Source organism: Orbicella franksi, chromosome 1 (genome assembly GCF_964199315.1).
Source record: "Orbicella franksi chromosome 1, jaOrbFran1.1, whole genome shotgun sequence".
Classification (NCBI taxonomy): Eukaryota; Metazoa; Cnidaria; class Anthozoa; order Scleractinia; family Merulinidae; genus Orbicella; species Orbicella franksi.
The window spans coordinates 19062869-19075084 of record NC_138145.1 but is presented as its reverse complement, the minus strand read 5'-3'; the positions used below and the strand labels follow the sequence as shown (position 1 = coordinate 19075084).

The 12216-nt window shown below is 40.3% G+C and overlaps 1 protein-coding gene and 1 non-coding gene across 3 annotated transcripts; one reads left to right on the top strand and one right to left on the bottom strand.

Annotated features, from left to right (window-relative positions):
• Positions 1-92: 92 nt before the first annotated feature.
• LOC145495196 (uncharacterized) lies at positions 93-11844 on the bottom strand. 2 transcript variants are annotated; one of them, XM_081474788.1, is made up of 11 exons: positions 11284-11844; positions 9744-9855; positions 7839-8238; positions 6742-7163; positions 6020-6145; positions 5551-5679; positions 4853-4896; positions 4517-4593; positions 3278-3682; positions 1544-2476; positions 93-1369 (listed from the first exon to the last, which is right to left on the bottom strand). In XM_081474788.1, the coding sequence occupies exons 2-11, from the start codon at positions 9811-9813 to the stop codon at positions 991-993; spliced, it is 2985 nt and encodes a 994-aa protein (XP_081330914.1). In that variant the 5' UTR covers positions 9814-9855; positions 11284-11844; the 3' UTR covers positions 93-990. The 2 variants fall into 2 exon arrangements, with proteins under 2 accessions (XP_081330914.1, XP_081330906.1); XM_081474780.1 differs by having other exon boundaries at positions 93-2476.
• Trnas-uga (transfer RNA serine (anticodon UGA)) lies at positions 2752-2824 on the top strand. Its single transcript has one exon. It is a non-coding gene; the product is annotated as a tRNA-Ser (tRNA).
• Positions 11845-12216: the final 372 nt, after the last annotated feature.

Sequence of the window (12216 nt, the reverse complement as noted above, 5' to 3'; positions counted from 1 at the left end):
GCAAATGTAGCTCTGCCATAAAAAGAGGCGCGGGGACCTCATGGTTAGTGCGTTCGCCTCGGAATCGAGCGGTCCGGATTTAAGCTCTAGCCGGGGATATTGTGTTGTGTTCTTGGGCAAGACACTTAACTCTCATAGTGCTTCTCTCCACCCAGGCGTATAAATGGGTACCGGCGAAGGTAACCTTGCGATGGGTTAGCAAGCATCCTATCTATTGAAGAGTGAAAATATACCTAGTCGCTTTATGTTACAGAAACCGGGATTACCTCCGGCCTGATGGACCACTTGGCCCGCGTGCAGACTTTACCCACCTACCTGCAGACTCTACCTACCTATAAAACTATGCGATGTTTACTTCAGTAAAAAGTAACGCTACTTACATAAGAGATCGACAGTTACTTCATATAAGCACAAAAAAATTGCGCCAGTTTACGAGCACAATTTAAATTATATTTTCTCTGATAATAAGGACTGTACTAAAGTACGTGCAGAACAATTTAAAAGGCCATAAAAATCTCTGTTATAAATCACTCGTACTCAGGAAACATACTGCCAGCATTTAAACACAATCCCATACTGCTCTCGACATTTACTTGCAGGGGATCAAAGCATAACTTGACCACTATTTACTACGACATCTACCACTTACTCTACCACTGAGAGGCAATAACCCTTTTAGTTTCACGGTTAGTTTTTCTCATTTGTATTACAATATAATCCAACGGGGATGCCAGGCAATTTCGACCTGAAACTACAAAATAGCCCAAAATTACCTCGCACACATGCTAGTTGATATTGTATTGCAGATGAGAAAAGTTAACTGATAAAAGGGCTATTGAAATTGCGAATTTCGTTATAAACGTCCTGTTAGGGAGTGAAAAGGACATTATTTACCCTGGGGAAAAGCGGTACAAACATTTTGTAAATTCCTATTAGCCTAAAAGTTGTCAACGCGGATTCTTCTTTATCTCGTCCGTACATTGCACTGGATTAGTTTGTGCCCGAAACATCATCATTTTCAACTGGTTGACGTGCTGTCGCCAGCGCTTGAGAGGCACTCATGTCCTCATAGGCTTCCTGTAACTGCTGGTTGTCATTCTGATGAGCAACCTCGTTTTCATACTTGACATCACAGTCTTGTTGGTTACTGTTCTCTTTATGCTGATTACCTGGAATGTTCCGACTGTCCATTGCACCACTGGACGTATCTTGAAGCATTGGCAACCCTTGAGGGAAGCTCATGTCCTCATAGCCTGCCGCTGATCGCTGCCCGCTTAAATTTTCTCTTTGATTGTCTACAATGTCCCGATTTGCACCAACGAACGATATTTGCCTGTTATTGAAATCTTTGTCGTTTACAATCCTGCAACTGCCGTTATTTCCCTCTCCGTTGCCGCCATCATTTCCCTTTCTGTTGTTGCCCCTTTGCTGGTTTCCTCTTTGTCCGGCTAGGTGCAAAGCTTGGTACCCGCCATCATTTCCATCTCTGTTGTTGCCCCTTTGCTGATTTTCTCTTTGTCTGGCTAGGTGCAAAGCCTGGTACCCGCCATCATTTCCCTCTCTGTTGTTGCCCCTTTGCTGATTTTCTCTTTGTCTGGCTAGGTGCACAGCCTCGTACCCGCCATAATTTCCCTCTCTGTTGTTGCCCCTTTCCTGATTTTCTCTTTGTCCCGCTAGGGGGATAGCCTCGTCCCCGCCATCATTTCCATCTCCATTGTTGTCTCTTTGTTCCTCTCGGGGGTTAGACTCGTACCCGCCGTTATTTCCCTCTCCATTGTTGTCTCTTTGCTGATTTTCTCTTTGTCCGGCTAGGTGCAAAGCTTGGTACCCGCCATCATTTGCCTCTCTGTTGTTGCCCCTTTGCTGATTTCCTCTTTGTCCGGCTAGGTGCAAAGCTTGGTACCCGCCATCATTTCCCTCTCTGTTGTTGCCCCTTTGCTGATTTTCTCTTTGTCTGGCTAGGTGCACAGCCTCGTACCCGCCATAATTTCCCTCTCTGTTGTTGCCCCTTTCCTGATTTCCTCTTTGTCCGGCTAGGTGCAAAGTTTGGTACCCGCCATCATTTCCCTCTCTGTTGTTGCCCCTTTGCTGATTTTCTCTTTGTCTGGCTAGGTGCAAAGCCTGGTACCCGCCATCATTTCCCTCTCTGTTGTTGCCCCTTTGCTGATTTTCTCTTTGTCTGGCCAGGTGCACAGCCTCGTACCCGCCATAATTTCCCTCTCTGTTGTTGCCCCTTTCCTGATTTTCTCTTTGTCCCGCTAGGGGGATAGCCTCGTCCCCGCCATCATTTCCATCTCCATTGTTGTCTCTTTGTTCCTCTCGGGGGTTAGACTCGTACCCGCCGTTATTTCCCTCTCCATTGTTGTCTCTTTGCTGATTTTCTCTTTGGTCTGCTAGGAAGTCAAACTCGTACCCGTCGTCATTTTCCTCTTCATTGTTGTCTCTTAGCTGATTCGCTAGAATGTCCCGTTTTCGCCTGAAAGAACATATGTATTGTGGAATTAAAAACAATACTAAATGGTGTGTACAATAATGCAATTTCAAACCTCTACAAGTAACATTAAAAGGAGAGAAGAGGAGCTTATGTATTTAAAATAAGTAGAATTCTACTTGCATACTAATGCAAATGCTGCATTCTGATAGGCTGAGCTTCTTGGTGCACTATTTAAGAAATAGGAAACATGTACCGTGTTTCTATCGAGTTTTAGTATAAATCTTGTAGAGGCAGGATTTATGTAAAATCTTTTTGGAGGCAGTGTGGCCAAGTGGTTAGGGCGCCGGACTTGAAATCCGGAGGTCGCGGGTTCAAGTCTCGCTCTGACCATTTAGCTGGAGTTGTTTCTTGGTAGACCGTAGTTCAACTCCTCGGTCATGCTTGTAAATGGCCGACTGGTCCGCCTCCCGCCAGTTGGGATTTTTAACCATGTTATGTTCATTTGCATTATTTGTTTCATCATTTGGTTTTATTGGCCCTGAAAAGCCCCATTGGGGGAATGGTCAATTAAGATATTTATTTTTTATTTAATCCTCTAACGTTCTATCACGATGCCGTTCTTTTATTGGCTACCCTACTCACTATCTGTTCTGTGAATCTCACAATTAACTAAACCAATGACGCTAAACCGCGCATCAGAATCAAGAGCAATTTGAGGAACAAATTACTGTGAAAGTCTTATAGGCAACTACATCGATTGGGCAAAACCTGAAGGGCCTACTAGCTGAATATAGACAAGTATTAAATGCTAAAACAACCTTCAGAAAGGTAATTTACTCTCACCTGTACCAAAGAGCCACAACAACTGAAACAAGTAAAATGACCACGACAGGAGTTATTATTCCTATTGCTATTGCAGTATTTTTGCTCTTTCTCTTCTCTTCCTTTTCCACTGACTTAACATCATTACAACGTGTGTCCGATGATGGAGGAAGATTATTTACAAGGACGGTTTTGTTGAGATGTTTACTGATGGAGTTAGCTCTTTCCCAAACAATATGTTCCAATGTAGTATTCAAGACAACCAACGGTTTTGAAGATGATACTGGACGAAGAATAACTACAAAGTCCACTTTAGTATGATTTGAAGGCGACGCCACGGGCTTCCCAATGATAGTAACTTGAGTTGCACTGAAGGCAGAGTTATTCAGGAAACAGGGACAGAACTGCTTTGAAATTGATTCATTCCTGTATAGAGGCGAAATCACTATGGTTAAAAGCACATTTAAGAGCTTTCAAATCCCTCACGAACAATCGTTTGGTTTGTCGTATACATCGGCTGTAGATTTCGAGGGTTGATGGCTCTAGATCTTTGCGCCTTGTTGCCGAACTATGATAAGTTTACGTTTAACTGCTTCACTTACAATAGAGAGGTTAAGCATGACGTTTACGGCAAACGGCAAACGGCAAAAATGAAACTTTTGCCGTCTCTCTTCAGCAGTGTGTACAGCAGAGTGAAATTATTTGTATTTACAATGAATAGTAGGAGACGTTATTCCATTTTTGTGTGCTCTATTTACGGATTAGAAGAAAAGAACTCAAAATCAGAAGTTATCTTTGCCGTTTGCCGTCTGCCGTTAACGTCATGCTTAACTTCTCGAATGAAGTTACCTATCGCTCAACAAAAGTTGTTTAAGGTGCAAGGTTGACAGCAGTTTAAAGCTCTTTCTATCACTTACACTTTTTAAAATGATCAATACTACCACTCTTTCTCACGTAGAAACCTATTATACCACAAAGATTACCAGTGCTGGTTCGCCAGTTGCTGGATATTACTAGAGCATCACTTGATTAAGAGATGTCGTATAGCTGTCGTAAGAGTGCTGGAAACTGTTGCCATCCGCCTTAATAGGAAGTAGCGTTAGGTTCCTCCTATGTTTAGATACACGTTATGGTATTTAACACTTCGCTTTGAAAAGAAGATGACAGGGTATCAAAATCCTTTAGTGGATTGTGTGGTACAGGGTGCTTTCCAAAAGGAAATTCGCTTCTACAAATATATACCAGCATATCAGTAGCTACCTCAAGCCACAGATGTCTCCCTTACAATAGTCGTCCAGCCCTCTCATGATTGCTTGTTTAAATTTTTCTTCTTCCCACTAAAATGAAAAGACAAAACAAAAGAGTAAGCACATGAAAATGAAAATGTGATCGATGGAGCGATGTATTTACAGCACATTACCGTTTTACCTGAATACGTGCCTATTGTTTTAGTTTCACCACCCATGTAGTGACCCACCCATATATACTTTCAAAGAGTTATCAAAAGTACCGTTCAATACAGTAAGCTTGACATAGGCCCCCACTAGATACGTGCAGAACCTGACTACTTGAAATCAAATCAACAAATGACTGTACCTCTTTAACGTTCATCTCCAGGGTGATGCCAACAGCACCTGCACCTAATCAGTAAGAATAACTGAAACCTAAGTAGTCGTAAGTAGTAACCTAAATAGTTAATAATGTTGAAGCTACTATAATGTCCTGCAATGTCCCATCGGTATTTGAAAGGATTTAATCTATTCTATGTACATGAGCTACATGTATGTGATACTTCTATGAATTGCTGTCTATTTTCTGTGTTGCAAGTTAACAATGCAACTCGTGTCGGCCGTTATGCACTCAAGTATAGTGAAGAAAATTATGTAAGCTAGAGATCTTTCAAACCCATAAATCAACAGTATATCTAGTATAGTATGATGATAAACAGAAATGAATCAAGAATAGTTCAGTAAGGTTGGAGAAGACTGAGGTTACGTTCCTTTGGCATGATCCGGATCAGGATCAGTGATCCAAGATCACTCGGATCATGGTGCATCAATGGAGCTGATGAACCTGTGACCACAGTGGATTCATCGGCTCCTTTGATGTACCATGATCCGAGTGATCTTGGATCACTGATCCTGATTTGGATCATGCCAAAGGAGCACATCTTCAGTCGGATTAAGATTGACAGAATTGAGCAAAGCAAGTTTTTCTTCATGTTTTGTGAGTAAAGTAGATCTTAATACTGTCAAACAGGCTGGAAGGTTGACGCAAAGTTAATATTTACTCACCGAGATACAAACCACAGTCTTTTCCCGCATAGTATTCACTGCAGGTGCAATCATCAGCAAACCTTTGGAAGTTAAAATAACATGTTCCTCCATTCTGACAAGGCTGGTTGCGACAGTTTGTAAAGTTTGCTGGAATTTAATTGAAAAACGTAAATTTCAGCCATTAAATCAATCAATCAACCAATCTATTACTGAATTAATCAATAAATCGTTAATTCATAAACTTAGAGCCTAGAAACTTAAAGGAGGACGCACAATTAAATAAGGTACTCCGGTGAATGATTTAGAAAAAAAAATACTTAAAGCTGTAGACTGTTTCCTGTCATTGCATGTATCTGTGAAAGTCATTACAAAGTTGATTAATCTGGGACTTTTACTTTGAGATGTTAAACCCGAGTTACACGCATGAATGCCTCTGAACAAATAAGAGTTTTGGTATATAAATATCCATTGTAGAAATGAGACAGACCCTCTTGGCAGGAGTAACCATCTTCACGTAACGCTGTGCCGTTAGGGCATCCACAACGGTATCCATCTGGAACAATGAAACATAAATGGCCGCAACCACCGTTTCCACGACTACAGGGGGAAATTACTGAGAAAGGAAGAAAACAATTAGTGTGCATATAAAGTAAGGGACTTGTACCGTCCAAATATAGGTAGGTTGTGATGGAGTTACGGAGGCGCAAGACCTTCGCCCCACCCCTCCCCCTCTGTAGTGGAAGACTGACAAAAACAACAATTTTTAATCATGGGAGATCTAACTAAGCTTGTTGTGGTAACGTGACCTTGTTAAAATGTTCGTGGAAAAGAAATGACGCAATTATATTTTCACCATTACTATTAAAATCCCAATTTTCCATTGAAAAAAGGGAATATCCAAATTCCCATTTTACCCTTTTAGGGACTTCACAGTCGTTAAAACGGTTTGGTCAACTAAAAACCAGTCTCTTGCACAAGTGAAATATCAATACACACAGGAGCTATTAGAGTGGGTTTCAAGTAAGTGTCGTAAAACCAAAACCAAACCAATTATTTACCAATTATACTTCTAAGCCAATCTCAAGCCTTAGTAAAACCCAGACCAAAACCAAAGTAATTGCCAGATTACTCTCGACACTCAATTGAAAACCACTCTATAATAATAAAAAAAAAAAAACGGGTATAGAATTAGCAGGATTTCCCGCTCACCTGGAGGCTGCCTCGACTCGTGCAACAAGGTCAATCCAAAAAGATCAAGGCTCCCGATCATTGATGAAGTAAATCTGCGAATCTCTCTGAGGCTTTCCTTGTCGATCACTATTATGGACTTTGCATTCATCTCCAAATCCGTGATGTAGAGCGTGTTATTATAGAGTGCGACAGCAAAAAGACGGCTATTCTTTATGGGTTCCGATATCTTAATATTGCGTCCCTCCAGGTCGGCTGTTCCAACTACATTCGGCCCGGCATCGACCCAGTATATTTTGTTGCTTGTGTAGTCTACTAAAACATCATTTGGATACTTTAATCTGGTAATGATTGTATTTGAAATAATTGTAGTCCTTTCTTGTCCTGCTAAGGTAGCTCTTTCTATTTTGGGTTTATCTCCATAATCTGTCCAGAACATATACCTAAATAAATTTAAATGATTTGGTTAAAACTGCAAAAAGCCCTCCTTCCCCCGCACCCCTCCTGAAAAGAGATTAATAGCACGCTGTTAGATTCTGGCAGGAATCAGTGTGAATGTAGAAAAGCAATCTGCTCACTTATGACCACTTATAGACATTATTATTGGACGCCCATGCAAATCACTAATTCTTCCTTCTTTGCTTACTAGTTGGTCTATTTCTAAACTGAAGCAGAGCCTTATTTCAAGTTTATTGGGTTCGTCAGGCTTTTTCTTGGGGAGTATCCTCTACATTTCGCCTGGTGTCTACTGATGCTCTTGACTAAAAAGAGTAACCTAAGCAGGTCATTTTCTGATATACGCTTGTATTTGCTTCAAATTCTGATCAGTTCACAAAAATACCCAGTTAGAAAAGCGTCCATAGATCTGGCAAGCCCTTTGAACGTTAATTCCAGTAAAACGGCAAATAATAAGCAAATAATACAGAGTACTCAATACACAAAGGGTTAGCCTCTATATGTCGATGGGGGAGAAGTGGAGGGTACAGCATTCTATCACAAAGTAATGCGTTAAAATCAAGCACAATCAATGAAATTCTCGTATCCCTGCAGGAAACTGATTTCCGGACTTGCTACTGTTCTAGTCGCCGATAACAATTCAATAATTACAAAATCCTTACCCATGGACTGGATCCACAGCGATTCCTCTAGGATTCTGAACATCTCTGTCAAAAAGCACTTTTCTGTCACTTCCGTTACCACGTGACATTTCTATCCTGCCGTTGTTGTTATCCGTCCAATAAATGTACTTGTTTACCCAGTCTATAGCTATATCTTCACAGTAACCAACTTCGCTTGCTACGTCTTCGATTTTGCTTGACTTCAGATCAATCCGCTTGATAGTCCTGCTAACCTGGTTACTAAAGTAGAGGGTTTTTTCTTCCATATCCACTGCTACGGCAAGGACCCGGCCATCATGGGCCTGCAGTTCAGTTACGTTTGAAGAAATTTTGTTAGAGGACAGTTCAATCGACTTTATGACTCGACCAGCGCTAAAGTACAAACATGGAGGGTCACATGCTGGATAAAGAAGATAGTAAGTAATGATCATGATTACAAAAATTCCAATACAGCACTTGCTACATCATCATGTTACATAGATTAAAGGAACTAAGTCACAGTTTGCGTATCTTGAAAAGTTTAGCCTAATTTTTTCGAGTTCGTCGTTGGTCAGTCCATATTAATCATCTCCATCCTTAACCATCCTTGTTCCTTTCTGGTTTATTATTATCTTTGGTGTTTTTCTATCTTGGTAAACTGTTGTTTTCAGGTTTCCTTCAATTTAAAGGCATTTTTGTTCGTGGCAAAAAAAAAAAAAAAATCAAAATACCGTGACTTAGCTCCTTGAAGTAAAAAGTCGTCAAGAGCCTAGTGGCCACAATAGCTCGAGATTACAGCTCGGTTTCCTTTGAATATGTTGACTTAAAGTATTGCTATTCACCCGCTGTCATTGTCATCTGCCAACTGCTGTCAACTAAAGGGTTGACGAGGCACATAACAGTATGGGGTTGACGACGCACATAACAGTTGACTATTATTGATTATTATTATGGGTCGTCCCAGAGACTGTTGCAATGAGTACACCAAAACGAGCAAGTGTTTAGCTTTTATCACTATACTGTGTTTAATTTTAGACTTTTAATACATTTTAGAGCTTTGCTTTTTCAGAGGACCCTCCTGAAAAACACCAATAGGTGATTGAAGGCCTCCTCTAAGATATTAACTTATCATTATATTATTTGATTGGCTATTTAAGCAGTCACAAGTACTTGATCTTTTGCAGTTTTCTGAAATGATTAGCATAAATGTAGAATCTTTCGGAACCGTAATCAGGAGAAGCAGAATACTATACCCTGGCTCAAGGCTCAAAACCCCAGCTTTCAAAATTCCTCACGGCACAATTAGGCTAGCCCTATCAACGTCAAGTTAAAAACCTTCAAATCATTTGCTATCTCATTCTCTCCGTATGGAAACTAGTAGTTTCTATTATTATTATTGTTATTATTATTATTATTATTGTTATTATTATTATTATTATTATTATTATTATTGATGTGAAGTTTATATGAAATAATTCATATATGAACTGCGGTTGTAGATGAAAGTAAAGAATGATCATCCCAGTAAATTGATCATTCTTCGTGTGAAATAATTCATATATGAACTGCGGTTGTAGATGAAAGTGAAGAATGATCATCCCAGTAAATTGATCATTCTTCACTTTCATGTACAACCGCAGTTCATATATGAATTATTTCATATAAACTTCACATCATTTCACTCCTCGCGGGAAGATATGAACTCAATTAAGTGGCCTCGCTCCCAATGTGTGGCTTCATAGCTCAGTTGGTAGAGCATCGCACCGGTATCGCGGAGGTCACGGGTTGGAATCCCGTTGAAGCCCTGATTTTTTTCAGGCTTCTTCTTTCCAATTGCTTAAATTGGAAAATTTACTGCGATGATCATTCTTCACTTTCATTATTATTATTATTATTTAACCAATAAGGGGCCATAGGGTAAACTACCTTGGACGATGACATTAACTAGAAACCATAACTGTAGGATCACAAAGAAGTAAGCTGCTTCACCCGCCATTTTGAACTTCAGTGCTGCGGAATTCCTCACCTGTAAAGCAGACTTAAAAAAAATTCAAGGTTTATTTTAATTTTAATTCTCATCATTACCCCTCCAGTTGGTATGCCTTTGTACTAGCCATATGAGAGCAAATACGATGGATGGAAAGCAGTATCATATCACATCATATCATATCAAAAATCAAACCGATTCAAGCATCCGTCATTAACTGTCCTGGTTAAGCCTTGATCTTTGGCGGGCGGGGGGGCGGGGGGCGATTTGATAAGAAGATTTTTAAAAAAAACATCTCACCAGTGCATCAAGGTGTTTTCCGATAACCACCCCCCTCCCCCCGCGCCTCCCCTCCCGTAAAATGAGATCGATCAAATTTCCGCCAAAATTTAGTGTACAAGAGGAGTATTTTGCTGAACACCGAACAACAAATAATGCATTGTAGTGTTTGGTTTCGGGTGGCTGTTATTTGTTGGAAAGGATAGTAATATATATTGTAGCAGCGTTAACAAAAATATGAACGGTACAGGAGCGCCGTAATTTGCGTCCAGAGGGCCTGAACACGTCATTGTTTACGGTGGTCAGGCATGTCTAACAGAATTGCATCTCGGGAGCATTCTCGAAACATTCCGAATTAAGTTTGCAGCTTCTGACTGATCTAGTATCTTAAAATTTATTTTCTTTTCTCTAGGTTGCAGATTGGCTGTAAATTTGAGTTATAACCGCAACTAAACTATATCAGAAGTCAAATATAATTTCTGATCCCGGAAATGAATCGCTGACACACGGAAGAGCAAAATTTATCGAATATACTATAAATCACTAAACGTTGCCTAAATATACGACAACTAGAATGCGACAGAATCGAAAAACGTCGCGGTTTACCCTTTCCCTCAGTTTGCCTAGCTCGCTGTCGCAAGAAAAACGGTGCCGCGAAACTGAAATCAGAAGTTGGGGTTTTTCCCTAAAAAAACACTTCGGGTTGGCGGATTAGCAGTAGATTTCTCAGTCTTTATCTGGCTTTTTTTACCCTTTTCTTCTTGAGATTAGCGAGCAAACATTGTATAAAGCAATGGTACTAATCGTTCGTACAAACAGAAACGGAAAACACGCTCTCCCTTTATCTTATTGGGTACGAATATTTGCCGAAAACGGCCTGCATTGTCCTATTTTAAAGGAAATAGACCAGCGTTCCGCCGACACGTTCAGCCTTTGATATTAGATTTCAGTAATTTCATTCAATGCCCATAACAATTAGAGCCATCATTGATAAATAAAAGAAACTAAGCTTGTTGTATGGTAGAGTTCATGTCACAAAACTAGTGTTTAACGACCAGATATAGTTTAGTTATACGAACGCAGCATGAATGTGTTGTTAAGCACACTAAGTCTATGTATGTATGCAATAAACTATTCCATCAAGAACCCTAAATATCACTTGAGTCGTATATTGACTGTATTGATAAAGTGCCTACTTACCTGTATGCACTACAACATTCACGGGCACCAGTTTCTTGCATTATAGCGGCTGAACAGTGGCAATATTCGACCGCCATGCGGAACCATGCACTTCGCTATTTAAGTCCTCATCGAACACGGAAGACTAATTAATTTTGAATGACGTGATAATGGCGTTGCCATGAGCAGGAGCCCATACTTATACATCTTATTATCATACAGCGCAGCACATGAGCGATAGCATAGCGTCCAAACACTTGTCGTGGAGTAGTTCAACGATAAAAATTCGACGCTAAAAATGTTATAGAACATGACACTGGCGGATCCAGCGATGTCCAAAAGAAGGGGAAGATGAGGAGTGAGTGAAGATAACGGGCAAAGGGGGAGGGGATGGCGGGGAAAATTTCTTTTTCACAGTCCGGCAAAATTTGACCAAAACTTCGGTCTAAGAGTGAAATTCAATAAAAATCAGTTCTTAAAAACTTGATCCAAATATGAGACCTTATCTTACTAAAGGATGTTACAATGAAAAAAATCACTCTTGTATTATTTTTATGCGTTACTGTGGCACAAATAGTAAGAAAATGGGGGTACAGTAAAAAGAATTACAAGATTGAGCGAGGTTCATTCCAGTTTCCTTCCCATAGCCTTCACACTTTCACAGTCACTCTTCACTGTTGCCGCTGACCGGTTAAATAGGAGACTTACGCACGAGGTCTGAACTGAAGTTGTACTCGAATTCAAAGCCTTTCTTGAACTGCAACTTCGTACTGTGTAACGGGTAGACAGAATTCAAGTGTAGCTCAATTTGTTTTAACACATGAGTCGGTATATCGAAGCATGTAAGACCGTGACAAGTTTAAATAAAATTAACGTTTTCCACCTAATGGACGCGTCGTTCTCAAGTGGCAGCTTTGTCTCCAGGACCTCCAGGGCTTTCACTTCCCTTTAAAA

Coding starts and splice junctions, on each gene's coding strand:
- LOC145495196 (XM_081474780.1), bottom strand. CDS start 9,813: ATGGCGGGTGAAGCAGCTTACTTCTTTGTGATCCTACAGTTATGGTTT. Junction 6,146..6,741: donor CGAGTCGAGGCAGCCTCCAG/GTGAGCGGGAAA, acceptor TTCCTTTCTCAG/TAATTTCCCCCTGTAGTCGT. Junction 4,594..4,852: donor TGGAGATGAACGTTAAAGAG/GTACAGTCATTT, acceptor TTTTCATTTTAG/TGGGAAGAAGAAAAATTTAA.